The sequence below is a fragment of the Microcaecilia unicolor genome, chromosome 4, assembly GCF_901765095.1.
Source record: "Microcaecilia unicolor chromosome 4, aMicUni1.1, whole genome shotgun sequence".
NCBI lineage: Eukaryota > Metazoa > Chordata > Amphibia > Gymnophiona > Siphonopidae > Microcaecilia > Microcaecilia unicolor.
The window spans coordinates 61,982,000-62,007,640 of NC_044034.1; the positions used below are offsets into that span (position 1 = coordinate 61,982,000).

A 25,641-nucleotide genomic window follows, 5' to 3' on the forward strand; every position below is an offset into this window, starting at 1 on the left:
ATCTGTACTGCTATGGATTTACAGCCTGTCTCACTGACACAGACTACTCAATAATTACTGTGGATTCTTTTGGATTCGTATTAGGTAAATGAGACCTTTATTAGAGGTTCTAAAATCTACAATGATTAAATCATCTAACTAAAAGAAAGCTATTAGACAGATATATACATATTATATATGGCCTGCCCCAACGACCCCACGTAACCCTCTTCACCTACCAACACAGCATGACTATGATCGCACAGGACAACATGCAATCTTCATCCATTTCGACCCTCCACTTATACATCATGCGATCACTATACAACTTTGTATTTTATATCCACCGACTGGGCAAACACCTTTGACGGTACTATGTAAATCACATTGAGCATGCAAATAGGTGGGAAAATGTGGGGTACAAATGCAATAAATAAAATAAATAAAAAATATTATACATACATCACTGGTCAGGAATTTCTAGCCCTTATCTCAGCCGGGAGGCCCGTTGCAGCGAAAGCCCGAAGTCTCTTTATGACCAGAAACACCTTTCTGCGCGATGCGTCCACCCACAGATGAGCCTCAGAGCTCTGCTGCAACAAGCCCCCCTTTTTATTAAGTTAAGCTTATTTTCAGAGCCAAGGAAAATTACAGAATGCTTGAGAATAGGTGAACAAACCATACTGTGGGAATGTGGTCACATGTTTCCAAGTCCACATGGCCAGTCTGAACTCAAAAACAAGTACCATCCTCCTCTTCACATACCAAATTAATTAGAGCTGTGTCTTATCTTCTACATTCCAACTTGTTTTCACACAATCAAAGTTAAACAATCATTTTAAAACTGAATTACTTCTAATAACAAATACAGACCCCGAGTGCACTTGTTGGTCAAGGCAGATAAGAGTTGAAAAGCAATTTCTAAAATCCTTTTTATTACAGGATCCCTGCCAGATACAGATAGGTGTGCTGCTGCTTGGGTGGGCCTTATCCCAGAAGTAATGCACTTTGGAGCATTGTCTGCTTGATGACTACTGTGATAACTTTTTTTGGATGGATGTTGGTGTTTCACATCGTTTTCATTATTTATATTTGATTTTAATTTTAATCTTATGTTTTACAGATTTAATTTGATTGTATGATTTCAATCTAGTTTTATTTGACAATTTTGCCTCGTGACACAGCTGACTGGTGAAACTTGGCCACATCATGCATTATAATTTAATGATGGTGTTAAATTTCTTGTGCTCCTTTTTGGACTTGGTGGTCTGCTGGTTGTTTTGTTAAAATTGTGTCAGGCACTTAGCACAGGAATCTGCTTTTAATGTAGAAGCAGTCAAAATCCAATAAATACTGAATTTGTCAGTACACAACTTCAACATCAATATCTCTGCGTAGAACCTAAATAGCCAAAGTTTTGGTGCAAATTTTCAGGTAGCCAGAATCTAGATACCAGGGATCTCGGCATAAATCTAATGACATAGTCAAGTTTACACAAATAAAGGATCAAGAAAACGTTAGGGAACACCTTTCTCACAAAAGAACTTCGGCAGTTAACTGCCATTCTTCCTTTTACTTCTCATTTAAGCCTTTCACCTCATTCTTTTTTGCCTAAAATGCCTCATGGTATTTGAACCATATGTTTTGGCTTATACTTTCTCATGCTGAATTAACCCCTCAGACCAACATATGATCAGTGTTTTTAAAGATTCTCTGTCTAAACCAATGCAGCCTAAAGGTTCTTCACAGAATTCTCACAACACTTTGTCGTGCTTTCCATAAGAATCCGAGTATCTTTGTCAACAAAAATCCATTTCTAGTGCTCTTATTGGTACTCCAAATGGAAGTCACCTGTCCTTTTCCCTAAATATTCTGGGGATTTTCCATAGTACCAGAGATAGGGGAACTGTGGGCCTCCCATCAAGCCCTTTACCACTTCAGTTCAGGACTATTTCTCCATTTGAAGGCGTAACTTATCCAAGACTTACCACATTTAACAAAAGAAAAATTAAAATTCAAGAAATTAAGAAGAGAGTAGATCTTAGAATATTGATGCTGTCCACACTCACAATCTCTAACCAGCAAAGTCTTCATGCTTAGATATGTGTATGTATCCTGCTATCCTCAACCGGAAGAACCAGTCTGTGTGGCTGACTCATCCTACTTGTCCATGGAGATATCAAAGTTGTTTATCCATTAGATATTTTCCACAGAGCTAAACAAATCAGAAAGACAAATCTTCCCATATCCCTGAGTGTTATATTCTGAGGGTACTATACCTCTGTGAGTGTGATGGGAAGAATTGCACTTAAGTTTTCTAGTAGTTGCTGAACCCAGACATATTTTATCCTAGCATGTTCAGATGTCATGCACTCATATTTCTGATTTATTTTGTTGTCAAAGGAGGACATAGATAAGCAAATTTGCTTTACCAATGAGATAAAAATTAAGGAGCTTTATTTTTGTAATTTTCCTGGATTCCTAGGAAAATACTTCGACATGGCCATTACCTGTGAAAATTTCCTGCAAAGATGAAGCTGGGCAGATTATTGATATTTCTGAATATCTGATTAAAAAAGGTTTGGCTTTGAGAAAAAGGTATGGAAGATTTTTCTTCTAGAACTGAACTGCACTTAGGCTGTGTCATTGAGGTCCTTAGATAGCAGTAACAATATAATTACATAAAATTGGACTGTTCTCTAGTTTCAAATTATATGGTAATTCACTGTTCTTTTTATATAAAATGAGATGTTTCTTGCCTGCTCATTTTACTTAGTCTTTTATGCCACATTTCCCCACTACTATGTTAGCTTTCTGGGTTTGCAAAACACAAGGATTTAATCATAAATTTTGATATAGGTCAGTGATTACCAGTCTTTTTCAAATTGGCACATCATCTTCCCTCTCTACTGTCTATCTGGCAAGACTTTCTTGGAGCTGAAAGCACTGTGGGCAGTCAGAGTAGGAATGTTGTCCAATATCACAGGTGGGAGGGGGAGAGTTTGATGTACTCCTGCTGCTGTCATGATAATGTCATTGTACTATGCCACCACTTTCTCCCTCTCCCTACATGACACCCATCTTACCTTTTCCCTACCAACGGTCCTGCCCATGGCATTGTTGCCTTGGATTCCCTTTCCTCATTCCTTCTGATCTATTTGAGAAAAGTCTTATCCTTTTGCTCCCTGCCCCCCCCCCCCCCCCCCACACACACACACACACATTATGCAGCCACCAGCTGTTTGTCCCCTTTCTGAAATACTCCTAGGTCACCTCCATCTAGCAGAAGGAATCATAAAAGCTTTCACTGTGGTTAAAACGACACATGGAAGGGGATATTTTTCATTGTAATTTAAGTGTTGTTGTAATAATTGCTAATTATTTGTTTTCACCTTGATGTGTTAATGGAAAGGCAAGTTATCAAGTATAGATATAAACTGAGACCTTTTCACCTTGATGTGTTAATGGAAAGGCAAGTTATCAAGTATAGATATAAACTGAGACCTGCTGGACCATTGCAGTTCTCACTTCAGAGTTGGTAGCAATAGATAAGGAAGGACTGCCTACATATGACTCCTTGAAGCAGGAGGGGATTGCACAGAGATAGTAATATTGTGAGAGCACTATGGCTCCTGAGCACCAACTCTAAGGTCTCCTCCACCACTGCTTCTACATAGAGGGTGTAGGTCGGTGGTCAGAGGACCTCAAAAATGCTTGATTCCCCAGTGCTAGCATGCATCCTCTCTCCCCCATCTTTCAAGTTACCTCCTTATAACCTGTGCCTTGATAACTGAAAGGAGAATGAAGCTGATAGAGCAGTATGTGAGTCAGTGGCGTAGCCAGACCTGAGATTTTGGGTGGGCCCAGAGCTAATATGGGTGGGCACACATTGTCTATATAAGTATGAGTAGTGTCTCTTGGGATCCTACAAAATAATGCCTTAGAATTCACTTGATGATTAATTTCTAAGTAGTCTGCCCAACAGCTGCCCTACATCAGTATAACCACATACATACTTAATGGAAAAATTGATATTTTTAAATATAATTACATTATCCCACAATCGCTCCACTGCAAAATGCTATACACAAACTTGTGCAAAAACACACTCGTATCCTTACTAAACTATAACAGCCCTAATTCCAAGGACAGGATGAGCTACAACCTTATGCTTGAAAAGGCAGAACTGTAATTACACTAGGCTCCAAAACACTACTTCGTGAAAAAAAAGCAAAACAAAAAGGGCTGCAAATACTACATGCTAGCAGAATACTGCATCTTGATCACACATGAAAAACACATGACACAACAGACATGACACAAGGAACTAGAAATCAAAAAATATGAAGGCAAAATACTGAACTGGAAAGTTAACTCAAGAAGTCAGACTCAGCATGCAGCAATACCAGAAAAATTGAAACTTACATGCAAAATATTACAGATGCACATTTTCAAAAGCTGACATATTCCAATTAATAAATTCTGAATAAAATACTTTTTTCTACCTTGTTGTCTGATCTATTTGCTTTGGTCCCAGTGGCTTCTGTTTTATGCAGTGTCTTCTTTCCATTTGATATTTTTTCTCTCACCATGTCCACCATCCTCCTGTGTCCTTGTGTCCTGTCTACCATCTGTAGCCCTGTCCCTATCCTTCCTCGAGTTTCAGTGTCTGCCCTCAACGTGTTCCAAACCAGCCCTTAAACTCAGCAGTTTCTCTTCCATCCATATCCAGCATTTCTCCTCACTCCCCTCCATCCATGTGCATCTACTTCCTCTGTCTTCCCTCCCCTCCATCCATGTTCAGCATTTCTCCTCTCTCCCTTCCCCTCCATGTGCATCTCCTTCCTTTGTCTTTCCTTCCCTCCATCCTTGTCCATCATTTTTCCTCTCTTCCCTGCCCTCCACTCCATCCATGTCCAGCATTTCTCCTCTTCCCTCCCCTCCATCCATACACATCTCCTCCCTGACTTCTCTCCCCTCCCTCCCTCCCTCCATCCATCCATCAACTCTCCATTCTCCCTTGCTCTCTCCTCCATCCACCCATATCTTGCAAATGTCCGCTGTCCCCTGCATTCATCCATCCATGTTCAGCAATTCTCCTCTCTCCCCTGCCCTCCTCTCCATCCATCCATGTCCAGCAACTCTCCATTCTCCCCTGCCTTCTCCTTCATCCATTTCCAGAAAATTTCCTCTCTCTCCTGTCCCCTCATAAGTACATAAGTAATGCCATACTGGGAAAAGACCAAGGGTCCATCGAGCCCAGCATCCTGTCCACGACAGCGGCCAATCCAAGCCAAGGGCACCTGGCAAGCTTCCCATCAATCCCTGTTATCCAGCAATTCTCTCTTCCCTGCCCATCCTGTTTCTTTCCATCCCCTTCCCCATTCTATCCGGCGTCTCCCCCGCCTCCCTCCCCCTTCGCAGCATCTCCCTTCTCTCAATAAAGAACAACAATGTGGATGCAGCAGCTCACAGGTTTGCTTGCTGTGTTTTGAGTGAACGGCGACGGCTGCGCGGGGGAGTGGAAACACATTTACCAAATGGCTTCCTTCCTTACAGTGGACTACTACTACTATTTATCATTTCTATAGTGCTACAAGGCATACACAGCGCTGTACACCATACACAAAAAAGACAGTCCCTGCTCAAATAACTTACAATCTAGATAAGTCAGGTAAACAGACAGAACAATTAAGGGTAAGGGGATAAATAGGTGAGGCTAAAGGACAGGGCAAGTGAGTAGTGGTTAGGAGTCAAAGCAGTGGTAAAGAGGTGGGCTTTAAGTTTGGACTTGTGCACATTTCACTGGACAAAAAAAATATAAAGTCAAAAGCAATTCACCTTCCGTTCTGCAGCTATAAAACCTCCCTACCATTTAAATGTTGCAGTGTAAATCAAATGCAATATAAAACCAAAATATAACATCACACTGTACCATATTATTATACTAGTGGCAGGAGGCTCTCTCAATGAGATATTTACTGTACCGACTGTGATTTTGAACTAGGCTTGCACCAGCTGCAAAACAGGTTGTGAGCGCAGTAAGTTGTGTACTGCTAGCAACAGAGAAGGGGTTTATCAACATGTTGGGGGAGCTATTTTGCACTTTCTTTGCTCCTTACCTGAACCTTGTGTATGAGGGTGCTGACCCCTCAGCCTCACTCACTATCATTGCTATGGGTGTACTATTAGACTCTACTCCCCCTCCCCCGCAATTTAATTTAATGGGATTATTTTGCACTGGACTCAGCAACCCCTCCTCCAAAAGGAGAAAAAAAACAGAACAAAAAACAAAATCAGAAAGATGGCTGGCAGCAAAGAGAAGGGGTGCAGAGCAGGGTCAAAATGAGAAGAGAATAAGATAGAGAGGGAAGTTTGGAAGGCAATAGAACATGAGAGACTAGGGCAACAGAGGAGAACAGGAGTGAGAAAAGAGGTGAAGGAGTGAGTCTGAGAAGAGAATGGACTTGGGAAGAGAGAGATGGTGGTGAAGAGACTGAAGGGGGATAGACAGATAAATAAGAGAGCACAAGAGGAGGGATGGCTGGGGGAGGGTAAGCATGTCAGGAACGGGGCATCATCAAGAATGTAATGTGGGACCTGCGTGACGACAATGACTTCGTCTTCTTGCCCGCAGCGGCGAGCGGGCGGGCGTGAAGGCAGCCAGGCTCGACTCCGTCCTTCGCTTCTTGTCCTCTCTCCGCGCCATCCCGCCTTCCTCTGACATCATTTCCTTTTGGGCGGGCGCAACGCGGAGAGGGCAGGAAGCAAAGGAGGGAGTCGAGCGGAGCCTGGCTACTTGCTACTTTTACGCCCGCTCGCTCGCCGCTGCAAGCAAGAAGACGAAGTCATCGTCGTCGTGGAAAGTTGCAAACGACTGGGTGGGCCTGGGCCGAGATTGGGTGGGCCTGGGCCCACCAAGGCCCACCCGTAGCTACGCCCCTGGTGTGAGACCTTTTTCTAATCCGCTCTTTCAATAGCTGGCATATCTAGTGCCCATTTAGTAATTCACTTGAACCGCATGGCAATATTTGGAAATTTATGGAGCGCTCCTATGGTTCAAACAACCAGTGTGAGTTGTGAACTATGAGGATGGGATAGGTGCCAGTGGGAGGAAGAACTTATTAGAAAAGTGCCAGGTTTGTCATATTCAACCCTCCTGTTGACCAGTATTGTTACAAGAAAGGTAGGAGGGGAGGCACAATGCAAGCATTTGACACCCATCTGACAGTGACCACAGATTACCATTGTGCAGGGCTCAGGGTATATCGGAAGGAAAAAGACTTTGCTGCAGAGGTGATGGCTATGGTCTGCCTCCTCAAATTTCCCTGCATATCTCAGGTTCTGCTGTAGTACCTCTGATCTAGATCAGTTTTATAATGAACTATATTTTATATTTATCTAGGACTGATGCAGAAAGTTACCCTGACTTTGCATTAGAACAAAAGGATCCATCTTCAAATGAAATGTCAGTTGATAATCAGCCAGAACTAGAAATAGTTTTGTCTCATGATCAGTATAATGTGGAAACAGCACTACAGTGTGAGTCAAAAGTAGATAGACCTTACAAATCTCCATGTATAACTGTCGATCAGACCTTCCAGGCAATAGTCAGCTGTGTTGGCGATGATGGAACAATCAATGTAATACCAAAATCATTAGGTAAGATTTTTTTTTTAAATTCCTTTAACACTGTTTCTCAGTAAAAATAATCTTTGAGTGAGATAAAGTAGGATAATGTATAAGGAGTGAAATCAGTATGTCTCCATGGTAACAAAAGCAGATTTAGAAGGCTAAATTAATCTTGTGATCTTGGGCAAGTCACTTAACCTTCTATTGCCTCAAATACAAACTTAGATTGTGAGCCCTCCTGGGACAGAGAAATATCCAATGTACCTGAATGTAACTCATCTTGAACTACCACTGAAAAAGGTGTGAGCAAAATCTAAATACTGACATTGAAAACTTCCTTTATGAGCTGGACCCAACCTCTGGTGAATACCCGGCTGACCGAACCTGATGGAACTTTGCCTTCTTGACTGCCGAAACAGTTACCCAGGCGATCAGGAAGTTCTCCAACTCTCACTGCAAACTAGATACCTGTCCCAGCTACCTACTGAAATCCGCCCCGATCGCTTCATAACAGACCTCACATCCCTCCTAAATTACATGCTCCAACAAGGTCTCTTCCCCAAAGAAAATGGCAATATTCTACTCATCCCAATACCAAAAGTTACTAAGAAAAAAAGCAAATGAAATCACTAACTACCGACCAATAGTGTCCATCCCGTTGGTAGTCAAACTGATGGAAAGCATGGTAACCAAACAACTTACAGATTATATAAGCAAATTCTCAATATTACATGAATCACATTCAAAATTTCGCCCCCTCCATATCACCGAAACAGTACTACTCACTCTCCTAGACAAATTCAAACAAGAAATAGCAATAGGCAAAAACATCCTCCTCCAATTCGACATGTCGAGCACTTTCGACATGGTAAAACACAATATATTAATAAGACTACTAGACAAGTTTGGGATTAGTGGAACATACTCAGTTGGATCAAGGGTTTCCTAACCACAAGAATATATCAAGTAAAGTCAAACTCAAAACTATCACCGGTGGAAAGCAGATTGTGGAGTACCACAAGGATCACCGCTATCACTGACCCTCTTCAACTTAATGATGACCCCACTAGCCAAGCCTTATCCAAGCAAGGCCTTAACCCTTTTCATCTACGCAGACGATGTCATAATATACATTCCTTACAAAACCAAACTGACAGAAATCACCAACGAAATCAAGCTAAGCTTGAACATCATGGACTCATGGGCAATGCATTTCAACTAAAACTCAAAGAAAAAAAACACATTGTCTTATCCTCTCAGCACAGCACGGATACCCCACAAGTATCAACACCCCAGATTACACCCTCCCTATCTCAGACAGCCTTAAAATCCTCAGCGTTATAATGGACCGTAACCTAACACTGGCGAGCCAAGTAAAATCCACTACAAAGAAAATGTTCCACTCAATGTGGAAACTCAGACGCGTGAAACCATTCTTCCCAAGGGAAACATTTCGCAACCTGATACAATCAATGGTAATAAGCCACCTAGATTACTGCAATGGAATCTATGCAGGATGCAAAGAACAGACCTTAAAGATACTTCAGACCGCTCAAAACACGGCAGCTAGGCTTATATTTGGAAAAACGTGATTTGAAAGTGTAAAACCCCACCGCGAAAAATTACACTAGCTCCCTATCAAAGAACGCATTGCCTTCAAAATCTGCACCATGGTTTACAATTTATCTACGGCGAAGCGCCTAATCGACTTACCAACCAGAAACGCATCTGATTTAACACAAACATATCTAAATCTACACTACCCAATCTGTAAAGGACTTAAATACAAATCTACCTATGCATCCAGCTTCTCCTACATAAGCACAAAATTCTGGAAACGCGCTACCAAAAGCCTTGAGAACGACATACGACCACCCTAAACTTCCCGGAAAATACTAAAACCACCCTGTTTAAAAAGGCATACCCTCCCGATCCAACTTAAATGCCTGACCTCAGCTTCACAGAAAACGAAAGCACGTAATGAACATAAATCTACTCTTCCGCTCCACGATTCTTATTGTGGCTCTGCCATATAAACTTCATCTTACCACAACATCACATTGCATTTGTTCACACCGGAACCTGTAAACCGCCTTTGCGGTACTATGTAAGCCACATTGAGCCTGCAAATAGGTGGGAAAATGTGGGATACAAAGTAACAATAAATAAAGCAGCTAGGGCTCCTCAGCTTGAAGAAAAGATGGCTGAGGGGGAGATATGACAGAGGTCTATAAATAATGAGTAGAGTGAAACGGGTAGATGTAAATCGCCTGTTTACTCTTTCCAAAAATAGTAGGACTAGGGGGCACGCAATGAAGCAAGGAAATAGTAAATTTAAATGAATCCAAAAATACTAGGACTAGGGGCATGCAATGAAGCTCAAAAGTAGTAATTTAAAACGAATCGAGAAAATATTTCTTCACTCAACGTGTAATTAAACTCTGGAGTCGTTGCCAGAGAATGTAGTAAAAGCGGTTAGCTTAGCATGGTTTTTAAAAAGGTTGGATGGCTCCTAAAGGAAAAGTCCATAGACCATTATTAAAATTGACTTGGGGAAAATCCACTGATTTTTTCTAGAATAATTAGCATAAATGTATTGTTATGTTTTGGGATCTTGCAGGTACTTGTGACCTGGATTGGCACTGTTGGAAACAGGATGCTGGGCTTATGGACTTTTCTTTTAGGAAGCTATCCTAACCTTTTTAAAGCCCACTAAGCTAAATGCTTTTACCACATTTTCTGGCAAAGATTCCAGTGGCTTGGTCGATAAATTTTAATTGCCGATAAGAAAATAAGAATAGCCAAACTGGTCACACCAATGGTCCCATCTTGCCTAGTATCCTATTTCCAGTACTGGCCAATCGGGTCCCAAGTACCTGGCAGAAACCCAAATATTTGTAACATTCCATGCTACCAATCCAGACATGTTTCTCTATGTCTGTCTCAATAGCAAACTATGGACTTTTCCTTCAGGAACTTGGTCCAAAAAAATTTTTTAAACTCAGATATGCCTAACTTTTTTTTACCACATCCTCCGGCAATGAGTTACAGAGCTGAACTGTTTTGTTACATAGTAACATAGTAGATGACGGCAGAAAAGGTCCTGCACGGTCCATCCAGTCTGCCCAACAAGATAAATCACATGTGCTACTTTTTGTGTATACCTTACCTTGATTTGTATCTGCCATTGTCAGGGCACAGACCGTAGAAATCTGCCAGCTCTAGCCCCACCTCCTAACCACCAGCCCCGTCTCCCCCCACCGGCTCTGCCACCCAATCTCGGCTAAGCTTCTGGGGATCCCTTCCTTCCGAGCAGGATTCCTTTATGGAGTGGAGAAGTGGCCTAGTGGTTAGGGTGGTGGACTTTGGTCCTGGAGAACTGAGGACTGAGTTCGATTCCCACTTCAGGCACAGGCAGCTCCTTGTGACTCTGGGCAAGTCACTTAACCCTCCATTGCCCCATGTAAGCTGCATTGAGCCTGCCATGAGTGGGAAAAACGCGGGGTACAATGTAATAAAATAAAATTTATCCCACGCATATTTGAATTCTGTTACCGTGTTCATCTCCACCACCTCCCGCGGGAGGGCATTCCAAGTATCCACCCTTCTCTCCATGAAAAAAATACTTCCTGACATTTTTCTTGAGTCTGCCCCCCTTCAATCTCATTCATGTCCTCTCGTTCTGCCAGAAAGTTTCGTTTGCGGATTAATACCTTTCAAATATTTGAATGTCCTGTATCATATCACCCCTGTTTTTTCTTTCCTCCAGGGTATACATGTTCAGGTCAGCAAGTCTCTCATACATCTTGTAACGCAAATCCCATACCATTCTCGTAGCTTTTCTTTGCACCGCTTCAATTCTTTTTACATCCTTAGCAAAATACGGCCTCCAAAACTGAACACAATACTCCAGGTGGGGCCTCACCAACGACTTATACAGGGGCATCAACACCCCCCTTTCTTCTGCTGGTCACCCCTCTCTCTATACAGCCTAGCAACCTTCTGGCAACGGCCACCGCCTTGTCACACTGTTTCGTCACCTTCAGATCTCAGATACTACTCACCCCATGATCCCTCTCCCTGTCCGTACATATCAGACTCTCACCGCCTAACACATACGTCTCTCATGGATTCTACTCCCTAAGTGCATCACTTTGCATTTCTTCGCATTGAATTTTAATTGCCAAACCTTAGACCATTCTTCTAGCTTCAGCAGATCCTTTTTCATGCTTTCCACTCCCTCCTGGGTGTCCGCTCTGTTACAAATCTTAGTATCATCCGCAAATAGGCAAACTTTACCGTCTAACCCTTCGGCAATGTCAGTCACCAAATATATTGAACAGAATCGGCCCCAGCACCAATCCCTGAGGCACTCCACTACTCACTTTTTCCTCATCCGAGCGAACTCCATTAACCACCACCCTCTGTCATCTGTCGTCAACCAGTTCCTAATCCAGTTCACCACTTCGGGTCCTATCTTCAGCCCATCCAGTTTATTAAGAGCCTCCTGAATTCTGAATTCTATCTGAAGCCCCAAGAAATCTTCACCTGAGGAGCTTTTATTTTTATTATTGAAATATTTCATAATTAATAAAAAGTATTCATAATAGAAACCAGTACAGCCACATCAAGTGACTGAGAGGAAGATAAACTAAAGCAGCAGCAAAGAAATCAGTTTTTTTAAACCATAATAACCCAGGCTAACTTATTGGCGACTTTGCATTCAGATATCCTGCAATTGTGATTAAGTATCTCTATAGGAGGATACAGTAAGCCTCAACTTAGTTCTGACCCTGGCGCAGGCATTAGCCAAATCATGGGCCTTGTCAGTTCCTTGAATAAAGTTGCTTCCTGACAATTTGGCTCGCTTGTTTGTTCCATCTGAGGCCGCCTACGTTGATTCTGCTCCATATCTCTTGTGTTGCCGGTTCCATCAAAATACCGTCATTGGCAGTATTCATCTTGCTTCAGTCTCAGGGCATTCGATACTAGGTTGTCTTTATGTTAAGCCGCTGAGCTCATTCTTAGCAGATTGCATTATTTTTACTATGCCCAGGCAAATATCATCTAGACCGGGGTAGGCAGTCTCAGTCTTCAGAGGGGTCTCAACTCAGTCGGATTTTCAGGATTTCCCAAATGAATATGCTTGAGATCTATTTGAATGCAATAGAGACAGTGCATGAAAAACAGATCTTGTGCATATTCATAGAGGAAATTTATTTATTTGTTACATTTGTATCCCACATTTTCCCACCTATTTGCAGGCTCAATGTGGCTTACATAGTACCGTAAAGGCGTTCGCCAACTCCGGTAGAGAACAATACAAGTAATGTTGTGGTAGGATAAGGTTCATGTGTTACAGACACATTAGGGAATTGTAGAGAGGAAGAATTATGTTATGTCCATTACAAGCTTTGGTTTCGTTGTGTTGTAGGGTTTTAAGCATTTAGGTTGGGTCGGTAGGTATGCCTTTTTGTTTTGTTTTTGTTACATTTGTACCCCGCGCTTTCCCACTCATGGCAGGCTCAATGCGGCTTACATGGGGCAATGGAGGTTTAAGTGACTTGCCCAGAGTCACAAGGAGCTGCCTGAGGTGGGAATCGAACTCAGTTCCCCAGGACCAAAGTCCACCACCCTAACCACTAGGCCACTCAGTGATTTCCGGAAATCCCTCTAGGACTGAGGTTGCCCACCTCAGACATAGACATATAATGGTCCATGCTGGTGTAGCCATAGCAAGATTTGTTGCCAGTCTATCTGCCACTTTAGATGGGATTTATATAACTGTGACATGGCATTCTGTAGAACATTTACTGTTGTTGTTTTTTTTTTTGTTACATTTGTACCCCGTGCTTTCCCACTCATGGCAGGCTCAATGCGGCTTACATGGGGCAATGGAGGGGTAAGTGACTTGCCCAGAGTCACAAGGAGCTGCCTGTGCCTGAAGTGGGAATCGAACTCAGTTCCCCAGGACCAAAGTCCACCACCCTAACCACTAGGCCACTCCTCCACTCCACTGTTCCTCATATGGCCTCCCATTAGGCACCTGATTTTGACTAGCTTGCCAGACTGATCATAGAGACCGTTTCTTTTTGGGTTTTCGTTTTGTGAAATGTTATATGATTTTGTTTAATGCACCAAAAAGAAAAACGTAAAAAGGCAAATATATCTCCACAAAAACATACATTCATGCTCTTGTCTACTAAGGTTTGTTCTTGCATCTTCCCTTTTATTTATTGAAGACAACCCAAGGGAGTCCCATCTATCTTTATGTAGCTGATTGTCAGAGAAACTAAAATTGTTCGCAACAAATTAGTAGTATCTGACAGGAGTGCCACATGCCATGTGAACTGTGCTTCTTTAAGAGTTCTCTGGCATTCTACATTTAGTTATATAGCAGTGATCCAGTGGTGCATGCAACCCCCCCTCCCCCACATATACACTCAAGATATCCTGTGTACCTACACAGGATGAAGTCATTTGGCCCCATTTGTGTGTGTTGTATTAGTGTCGTGAGAGAAATTTTACAGGCAGGTAGTTTTGCTGTCCTGGGTTCTAATTATTTTAGTTTAATAAGCCCTGTAAAAAATACCTGTTATGAGGCAGGATTTTGCAATAACTGATATTTTACATGTTATCTCTTGGGACCAAACTGCCAGTTACACTGAAAGGTAATACAGGAAGAATTATAAAGGACCTGCCTGAAATGTAAATAAGTCCAGGGATTTTTTTGTAAAAGTGAGTATCCTCACATGGGTAATTAAAATAGGTTTTTAAAAAACGTTAATACATTTCTTTGATAATTACAAATTGTAGACCCAACATGGCCACGTTTTGTGAAAGGGCTTCTTCAGAAGTATTGCATAACCAAAACCAAAAGTAAGTATGCATAAACAATTTTAAATATATAAACAAATATAAAACAATGTAGTCACTTCTACAATTAATAAACATTCAAAATCAAATCACATTGTTATCATAGAAATTGTAAAATCACAAACATAATAACTTTCTAGGTACTAAACAACCTATTACATCAAGAACAATAAAAATAAAAAGACGCAAAACCATATTTTAAAAAAAGTTAAATGGGTTTAAAATTATTTTTATAAAGAATGGCTAGATCCAATACTGATCTTCCATGTTCATAAAGCAATAAGGATTCTCAGTTCTATCCCTCAGTTGTTTCCACCATGTGTCCAATTATATTCTGCAAAAGGACCTAAGTTATCCTGCATAAAATTAAATGCTCCATTCTTACTAATATTGGGGACCTATTTACAAAGCCGTGCTAGCGTTTTTGCATACGCTATAATTAGCATGCTCTGAACACTAGAGTCGCCCATGTGTTCCTATGGGCTACTTAGCGTTAATGCTAGATTCATTAGCATGCGCTAAAAATGCTAATGTGGCCTTAGCGCTGCTTAGTAAACAGGACCCTTGGTGTCTTGTTTATAGTTGGATGCATTGTGGAAATATCTGAGGGCTATAATTGAGAATTTTTATTGCTCGAACAGTTTACTATCGGAGGAAATTTATGGTTTTGTTCCTTTTTTTTCGGTTCTTGATGTAATAGATTTTAATCCTAGTAAGTTTTTATGTTTGTGATTTTACAAGTTCTGTGATGACAATTTGAGGTCATTTTGAATGTTTACAGAATATATTCTCAAAAAGATTTGTCTTGAATTGTGTATTTATTTATTTTCTTTTTTTGGTTTATCCATGTAGTACCATTAAAGTAGTCCTTTGGTGAAATGTGGCAACATCAGGTCTACAACTGGTAATTATTACTCCTGGAGGAATTCTGTGCTACTGGACAGTGCAGAATTTGTGCAGCAGAATTCACCACAGACTGCGCAGAACGCTGCCTTTCCCACGCAGAGCAGCACAGATAAGCAGTTGGAAAGTGGCCCCCACAGCTGCAGGTCGGGCTGCTTCCTCCTCTGTTACCTTGGTTCCCTGCGGTTCTGTAAGTGTGCGGCTGTACGGAGACTCGCATAGCTCAAGGAACAGTCGGGCTCGGGATGGCAGAGGAGCAGAAAGCAGCCTGATGTATGGCTCTGCATCTTTTCCCTCCTACCATGCTGGACTGGTGAGTCTGAGGGGGTGGGGGGAGTCTGGAAAAATGTAGATGGAGTATGGGTGCAGAGAGTGGGGCTGAAAAAAGGTGAATGGATTGTGGGTACAAGGAGGGGGTCAGGAATAAAAAAGGTGGATGGAGTAGGGGGTTGGAAAAGGTGTATGAGGTATATATGTGCGTGCCATGAAAATGGGGTGGAAGTCTGCATGAGAAACTGGTGTGGGGGTGGGAGGAAATATTTCATGCCTGGGGGTGATGCCAGCCCTTATAATAGGGGAATTCTGCACACAAAAAATTACAAGTAGTGTCCAGAATTTAACACTTTTGTACAGAATTCCCCCGGAGTAAATTATTAAAAACATGTATTAAAGCTCTTTAAAATTATTTTATGTGTTGTGATATTCCCTTCTATCATTGATTCTTATATTACCAAGCCCCTCTCCATTTTCAATTTATAAGTCCGTTTTTTTGTCTGCCAAATTATTGTGGTATGGAAAATATATGGTAGGTTTAACTGTTTGTTTAATATTTATTTTATGTATTCCAAATTACTTAGAAAGTGAACTGAACAAATTGATGGAGACATTCAGAATGACGTCAAAAGTCTTGGTATGTTGGAACCGTATTGTTGGAAGAAGGGAGAGGCCTGTGCTATAAGAGGATCAGATACCATGTGGTATCGAGGAAAAGTGTTAGAAGTACTTGGTGGTACTGTACGAGTAAGTACATTTTTTGTTACATTTTATATTTATAAAAATTTTACAGCTGAACAAAGAAGATAAACATCTTAACCAGAAATGTGTCTAATTAGAAAAAACAAAAAGTAATGAAAAACATCCACAACTCTAGCAGCCATAGGAAATTGAAAATTATAGACCACAACCTAGCGAAAGAGGAACAATCACAAAAGAAAAAAGGGACAGACTTATTCATGCATTAATTCAGTTCAGTCTCCCATCAACTTAGTTACCTTCACAATACTAGAAGATACTATCCTAGATTTTATAAAGTCTTGCAGTTGTTAAGTATAGGAAACGTCTCACAGATAATTAAACACTTAAAGGAAAATGAAGGAAAACTTAGGCAGTGGTGTGTAGGTCAGCTGCCACTCAGGGCAGATTGCCGCCCCCCCCCCCCCCCCCCCCAAGTGCATCGCTTTTACCTCCTGGGGGTGCAAGGAGCAGTTGTGCAGCTGCCGACTCCACCAATTCCCTGTACCAAAACAGGAATTAATGGTAGAAAGAGCAGGGACACCTGCATGGCTGCTCCCTGCATCCAGTTGCAGCGTAGACCTGGAGTGGGCTGCTCCACCCTTGATATTCCACTGCACTCGGGGGAACAGTTTCCAAAGTGAGAAACTGTTTCCTCCTCTCTTGGGTTCTCTTAAAAATGTTCAAGTATATATGTAACTTTGAGCCCAAAACTTCTGAGTCCAAATGATGAAAATAAAAGTGCATAACTGAATCCTCTATCTTGAGTAAATACGAGCTAAACTAAACCTCTTAGTTGTCATTTCCCTGGAAATTTCCTGAAGTCCAGTAACGTCCAAAGAATCTTCTGATATCTTCACTCTGTCTACTTTCCTAGATGATGGAACTGAATAAATGTTTAGGGGGAGGCCTATTTCAGTCTCTTTCAGGTTTCTGTAAAACAGATTTTTGGGGGAGAGAGAAAAAATGTGGAAATTTTAGTATGTGAATATTGAAACACTGCATTCTTTTCCATATTCTCTGAAGAAAATTGTGCAAATAGTTGCAAACTTTATGGATAGTCCACCGCAGTCCAAAAGTCTCCATTGTTATTTCAGTCGGACGAATCGACAGAGGCACAATGGCAAAAGGGGATGGGGGCAGATCATCCATAGCAGTTACCCTCCTGTCTTTTTCTCCTTCCTGTAAATGAAGTTGTTCTGGGTTAACTACAAGCAGCACTGAGGGCTCTCCTGAAACTGCAGGATTATCCATACTTGTGGCATCCAAATGGCAGGGCGTGCCCCCTACAGTAGTGAACATGCCACTATGGCCCTTTTGCAACCGAAGACCTGTCAGCGCATGCTCTGCCAGTGGGGTCTGGGAGGAGGAGCAGCATCTGTTTGGGGGGAGGAGGATGGTGACAAATTGGATAAAGCACAAATGTTCTGCTACCACAAAAAATCACATGGTCATTTATGGCTGAAACCAAAAACATGGCCGAAAATTAAAATTAGTAAAAAGAAATAAGATTAACCCCCCACCAAATTCACAAACGGATACTAAACCAAAAAAATCTAAGAATAGGTGAAAAAGGTGATTGCAATACCATACACTATTGTCCCTGTTTACTAAGCCATGCTGGATTCGTGCTATTGTTTTTAGTGTGCTAAGCACTAGTGTGCGCTGTGTAGATGCCCATAATATTCCTATGGGTGTTTACAAAGTGCACGCTAATTTTTAGCACATGCTAAAAACGCTAGCGCACCTTAGTAAACAGCCCTAAATAACTAATTAGTAACTTGGAGAGGGAGAACATCAGTTCACAGAAATTTATAGGTCAGTGAACCTACCACAGCGCACATCTGTCCCCCAAGTCCACAACTTCACAAATGTGTATCAGTCATCTTGTTACTCCCACCTCCATCCTGTCTTCAATAGATTATGTAATCAAAATTTTTTTATTAAAAAAAATCTATGTATTACAAAATATGTATCACAAGGTATCACACAGACTCAAAAAGCACAGCTGCTACTTAGCTGGTGAGAAGACATGCAGCGCTGAATTTCCGATGCCCACTGATGCATAATTGGATTTTGGCACAGAAGGCCTGCTTCTGGGATTATAAGACAACCTGGAACTGCTAGTTTCTAAAGATAACAAAAGAATAAACTGAAAGCATGCAACCTGTGGGCGCAAAACAGATACACTCTGTTTAGGGTGTTATCGGGGTATCTACTACATTTCTAAAGTGCTACTAGACATTTTAGTGTAAGTTAAAACAAAAATGTGTCCCAACCAGACAAGCACGGGTTAGGGAAGTGTCAGAAGTAAATATATCACCCCTTATCCTTAGATCCAAGCCCACTGCACCAAAATAATAAAAGAAACTAACTCCACACCCAAAATATTATTAAAATAGGGTCATTTATTTACAGTAACAGCAGATAACATAGAGTAAAGTCTGATGAGACAAAGTCAGCACGGATTTAGTGAAGGGAAGTCTTGCCTCACCAATCTAATGCATTTTTTTGAGGGGGTAAGCAAACATGTGGACAATGGGGAGCCGGTTGATATTGTATATCTGGATTTTCAGAAGGCGTTTGACAAAGTGCCGCACGAAAGACTCCTGAAGAAATTGCAGAGTCATGGAATCGGAGGTAGGGTATTATTATGGATTAAGAACTGGTTGAAAGATAGGAAGCAGAGAGTAGGATTGCGTGGCCAGTATTCTCAGTGGAGGAGGGTAGTTAGTGGGGTCCCGCAGGGGTCTGTGCTGGGTCCGTTGCTTTTTAATGTATTTATAAATGACCTAGAGATGGGAATAACTAGTGAGGTAATTAAATTCGCCGATGACACAAAATTATTCAGGGTCGTCAAGTCGCAGGAGGAATGTGAACGATTTACAGGAGGACCTTGCGAGACTGGGAGAATGGGCGTGCAAGTGGCAGATGAAGTTCAATGTTGACAAGTGCAAAGTGATGCATGTGGGTAAGAGGAACCCGAATTATAGCTACGTCTTGCAAGGTTCCGCGTTAGGAGTTACGGATCAAGAAAGGGATCTGGGTGTCGTCGTCGATGATACGCTGAAACCTTCTGCTCAGTGTGCTGCTGCGGCTAGGAAAGCGAATAGAATGTTGGGTGTTATTAGGAAGGGTATGGAGTCCAGGTGTGCGGATGTTATAATGCCGTTGTATCGCTCCATGGTGCGACCGCACCTGGAATATTGTGTTCAGTACTGGTCTCCGTATCTCAAAAAAGATATAGTAGAATTGGAAAAGGTACAGCGAAGGGCGACGAAAATGATAGTGGGGATGGGACGACTTTCCTATGAAGAGAGGCTGAGAAGGCTAGGGCTTTTCAGCTTGGAGAAGAGACGGCTGAGGGGAGATATGATAGAAGTGTATAAAATAATGAGTGGAATGGATCGGGTGGATGTGAAGCGACTGTTCACGCTATCCAAAAATACTAGGACTAGAGGGCATGAGTTGAAGCTACAGTGTGGTAAATTTAAAACGAATCGGAGAAAGTTTTTCTTCACCCAACGTGTAATTAGACTCTGGAATTCGTTTCCGGAGAACGTGGTACGGGCGGTTAGCTTGACGGAGTTTAAAAAGGGGTTAGATAGATTCCTAAAGGACAAGTCCATAGACCGCTATTAAATGGACTTGGAAAAATTCCGCATTTTTAGGTATAACTTGTCTGGAATGTTTTTACGTTTGGGGAGCGTGCCAGGTGCCCTTGACCTGGATTGGCCACTGTCGGTGACAGGATGCTGGGCTAGATGGACCTTTGGTCTTTCCCAGTATGGCACTACTTATGTACTTATGTAAACAGGAATAAAGACAATCCTATTTCAGAGGTAGCTTGGAGTTAAAGGTATTTAAAATTCCTAGGTACACTCTAAAGTATAAAGAGTCACTCTAACTCCAGGTCACTATGCAAGGATGCTCGGCACACATACAACCTGATGTAGTCCTTCAGATTTCAGTCTTGTCCAACGCAGATCTTGCCCCTCAGATGTGATGTTGGCACAAGGCAGCTAACTTTGGCAAGGGCTGCCTTTTATGGAGAAATTGTGAGCCTTATGTCTCTCACTGACATATGTTCCATTCTTGAAGAACATTAACAAGTAGCGCTAAGTGTCCTGCGTTAACGTCAATTCTGATAACTTGCTACATTGACATCCATTCTGGTAACAACCTGTGTCAATGCCGATAGCAGCTTGATCATCCTGGAACATCGTGACCCTATCAGCATAGAGACTTTATAAAGGAAATGTCTGAATATGCACATTATAATCAGGTTCTTAATGCTGGATAATGCCATGTATGTAGGACCATGTAGGTCCATATAGTCTCATAGATGGCTGTGCATAGAGCTCATAGCGCTACAGTAGTGCTTCAGTAGATTTTCTCCTTCACAGTCACCTATAGAACTATAGCTAAAAACATCTAACATATTACAATTTTACAAAAACACATAGTGCTCACATCTTCATTTCAAAATGCTGTATAATAGTGCCCAAGAGGTGTGGCTAAATAGGAGAATTAAAGCTACTCGACCAGTAATCCTCAACCACCCCCATCATGTTGCTCAAACACACCAATCACTCACACATCCAATCAATTTAAAATTAAGCCTTTAAAATCAAAAAATATAAGGATGGAGGGGGGGGGGGGTAGTTAGGGTAGAGGGGGATTTGTAAAAAAAAAAAAAATTGAAGTACAATCAGCGTTGGAACTGTTATTGCTAAATCTTCTGTGCATTTTCTATTATATATTCTGTATTGTGATAAGCATATCTGGGTTATGTTGCATTGGGCTGAGTTGAGTATGTTCTGTGTTGTGTTAACAATGCTCAATAAAGACTTCTATAAATTAAAAAATATATATATATATACTTTTTTAAAATGCTTAATATATATGTCAGAGGACCATAATATCACCAATGACCTTATTAAGACCTGTGGGCTCTACACTTGATAGTTTGAAAATCCACCCACCACCGCTGTCATTGTAATAACCAGGAGTTAGCATCAGCACCACACAATGGAGTAGACACAACTTCCAAAGCTGAATACCTCAATTCATTAAAAGAATGAATACATCATCCAATGCTGTATCAATCTTGACATTGTAGCTAACTCCGGTGTTCGATCATTCTGATTTTGATCAGTCATTGTTTTACCTACATAGACCAAGTGATAAGGACACCAGACAACATAAACTGCTTATGGTGGTAAACATGATGAAGAAAATTGCAATGTATGAGATACCATTTAACACTAGAGTATACCCTGAAAAAGAAGAAAAGCATACATTTCTTTGTCCACAGGGATAATGGCTGATTTGTGTATCACTCTTGAGTGCTGGGTACAGATGGTGATAAAAGGAGGGAACCAGAATGTCCCTCCAAATTCTTCCACCAGTAAAAGCAAAAAGAGAAGGAGCTTGTAAACTATCATGCAACTGTAATGCATGCCAATACTGTAGAAAGGTAGAGCACACTTTATGTGCCAAAGGTGAGTAAGGCAAAACACATCATTCTATCAAATGTTTCTAGAACAGATGGTAATAACAAGTACGTCCACTCAGTACAGCGTGCCCTTTTATAAGCTGCCTTCAAAATGGAATAAGGATAGCCCTAATGCGAAAAAACAATGGAACAAAATAACAGATTGTGTCTTAAATTCCTGCACTATAGAACAAATGCGTCTCAAATGCGGAAACTGTGCATAAGGAATCCCCTCCCATAACTTCCTGGAGTGGCAGCTAGCAAAATGCAGCAATGTATTCCTATCAGTTGGTTTACGAAAAACAGTATATGAAAATCATTTGTCTGGTTTACAGTAAGATCCAAAAAATGAACTTAAGCATCATGAGAAAAGTAAACTTAAGGTTAGGATCGCAGGAATTAAGTCATTCAAAAAAAGTTTGTGATCCTTTATGATACATATTTTGTAATACATAGATTTTAGTGGGGTTTTTTAAATAAAGATTGATAAAATAAATTATTGAAGGCAAGGTGGAAGTGAGAGTAACAGATAATTGATATATATTTGTCGTTTGTGAGCTTGGGACAGCTGTACGCTGTTGAAGTTTCATTGACCTATAAAGTTTTGTGACTGTTCTCCCTTTGCAAGTTACTAATTAGTTCTATAGTGTGTGTTATTACAGTCACCTGTTTCAGGAAAATTAAAATAACCTTTCAACCAAATCTGAAACCAGGCAGATGAAGGATTTTGTGCTTGTTTTGGTGCTGAAACAAAATTTGGTTGGCCTCTACTAGGGTTAACTTATTAACTCTGTCTCGGTTGACTGATGGAACTCTACTGACTGGGTTGACTGATTTCTATTCGGAGGACGGGGATGGAGGATTGGAGACAAACCGGGCAAAGTACAAATTTGGCTTCAACCAAAAACACATGGATATTTTCTGCTGAAACTGAAAACATGGCTGAAAAAGGGTTTTGGAACATTTTTGAAATCAAAACCGGAATTCAGTTGACCTGTAATTGAGGATATGACTGATGGAAGGGAATGATAATGGGAGATAGAACTGAGTAGTTGGGTGGGAATGGGATCAGAGGGATAGATGGTGAATTTGGATGAGGGAAGAAAATGCTTGGTTTGGGAATGAAATGGGACTAGGGGAGAGGTGGAGGTAACCTGGTAGAGAACTCAAGATTAAATTGTGACAGCTTAGAAATGGTCATCCATAGTTGGGCTGAGAGTGAAGAGGGGTTTGGAGATGGAGGCCCTTTGAAAATTTTGGACTATGCTGAAAAAAGTTTTTGTGTCTAGATAAAATCACTTTCTTGTTTAGTAAATTTTAATGATCTGTTTCAAGCTATTTTTTCTGCTTTATTAACTGGCAGAGTGTGACATTGTTAGGCACCTTAGATAACAGTGGGCAATTATTTGTTAGATTGCATAAGTCTTCAAACCCCTTCATTTGATGCTTGGTATAAGCCATTTTGAGGTCAAGAACAGCCATTTGTAGTTTAAAATAATTTTCTTCCAACTTTGGACAATATGATGGTGTACATTTGCCGCCTTCTTGGCTGAATAGTTCATGCTTTCCCAAGTTGGCTGGGGATTAAGTATGTACGTATTGCCATACCAAGATTCTGTCAAACCCAGTATGCTGTTTCCAGCTGTAGCCATCCAGGTCACACGTAATGACATGATTCCAAAAGAGTTTAAAAAATTAATAAAAAAAATTTCATGTTTATCACAGGACTAAGTAGGAGATTTTCCCCAAGTCCACCTTAATGTTAAACATGATGAACCTGTATTTTAAACCCTGCTATGCTAACTGCTTTCATCATTCTCTGGCAACAAATTCCAAAGATTAATTAAGTATTGAGTAAAAAAATATTTTCCACAATTTGTTTTAAACGTATTATTAACTTCAGTATATGCCTCCTATTCTTTGCACATTTGGAAAGAATAAAGCAAGCGATTTTACATCTACCTGTTCCACCACATTCATTTTATAAACCTCTATTATATTGCCCCTCAGCTGTTTCTTCTTTGAGCTGAAGAGCCCTATCTTTTGCCTTTCCTCAGAGGAGTCTTTCCATCCCCTTCATCACGTTGGTCACCCTTCTCTGTACCTGTTCTAATTTTGGTATATCTTCTTTGAGATGCGGTAACCATAGTTGTGAACAATATTTGAGCGATTTAGTTATCCGTTTTATTTTCCATTCTTAATGATGCCTAACATTCTGTCAAAAGAAGGAAGAGGAGAAGAACTCTGCAGCACAAGCAGGGAAACTACAAAGTGGAAATGGCTAACCAAATTGGAAACATGAATAGCAGGTACAATTCAAACTTTGAGACATGACATGGCCGTGTTTTGGCACAATGACTGCATCAGGGGTAACATAGTAACATAGTAGATGACGGCAGAAAAAGTCCTGCGCGGTCCATCCAGTCTGCCCAACAAGATAACTCATATGTGCTACTTTTTGTGCATACCCTACTTTGATTTGTACCTGTGCTCTTCAGGGCACAGACCGTATAAGTCTGCCCAGCACTATCCTCGCCTCCCAACCACCAGCCCCGGCAGAGACCCGTACAAGTGTGCCCAGCACTATCCCCGCCTCCCAACCACCAGTCCCGCTTCCCACCACCGGCTCTGGCACAGGCCGTATAAGTCTTCCCAGCACTATCCCCGCCTCCCTACCACCAGCCCTGCCTCCCGATCTTGACTAAGCTCCTGAGGATCCATTCCTTCAGCACAGGATTCCTTTATGCCTATCCCATGCATGTTTGAATTCCGTTACCGTTTCATTCCCACCACCTCCGCGGGAGGGCATTCCAAGCATCCACCACTCTCTCCGTGAAAAAATACTTCCTGACATTTTTCTTGAGTCTGCCCCCCTTCAATCTCATTTCATGTCCTCTCGTTATACCACCTTCCCATCTCCGGAAAAGGTTCGTTTGCGGATTAATACCTTTCAAATATTTGAACGTCTGTATCATATCACCCCTGTTTCTCCTTTCCTCCAGAGTATACATGTTTAGCTCAGCAAGTCTCTCCTCATACGTCTTGTAATGCAAATCCCATACCATTCTCGTAGCTTTTCTTTGCACCGCTTCAATTCTTTTTACATCCTTAACAAGATACAGCCTCCAAAACTGAACACAATACTCCAGGTGGGGCCTCACCAACGACTTATACAGGGGCATCAACACCCCCTTTCTTCTGCTGGTCACACCTCTCTCTATACAGCCTAACAACCTTCTAGCTACGGCCACCGCCTTGTCACACTGTTTCGTCGCCTTCAAATCCTCAGATACTATCACACCAAGATCCCTCTCTCCGCCCGTACCTATCAGACTCTCCCCGCCTAACACATACGTCTCCCGTGGATTTCTATTCCCTAAGTGCATCACTTTGCATTTCCTCGCAATTGAATTTTAATTTGCCAAACCTTAGACCATTCTTCTCGCTTCCTCAAATCCTTTTTTCAATGGTTCCACTCCCTCCCGGGTGGTCCACTCTGTTACCAGATCTTAGTATCATCCGCAAATAGGCAAGTTTTACCTTCTAACCCTTTGGCAATGTCACTCCACAAATATATTGAACAGATCGCCCCAGCACCGATCCCTGAGGCACTTCCAACGACTCACCTTTTCCTCCGAGCGAATTCCCATTCACCCACCACCCTCTGGCGTCTGTCCGTCAACCAGTTCATAATCCAGTTCACCACTTCAGGTCCTATCTTCAGGCCCATCCAGTTTATTTAG

At 41.5% G+C, this 25,641-nt stretch overlaps 1 protein-coding gene across 1 annotated transcript in view; it reads left to right on the forward strand.

The window, feature by feature from the left end:
- The window catches only part of RNF17 (ring finger protein 17), a 785,154-nt gene that overhangs the window by 572,225 nt on the left and 187,288 nt on the right, over positions 1-25,641 (forward strand). Inside the window, 4 exon segments of the mRNA XM_030200280.1 lie at positions 2,465-2,577; positions 7,385-7,641; positions 16,248-16,268; positions 16,271-16,410. Coding sequence (XP_030056140.1) covers positions 2,465-2,577; positions 7,385-7,641; positions 16,248-16,268; positions 16,271-16,410 — 531 coding nt within the window.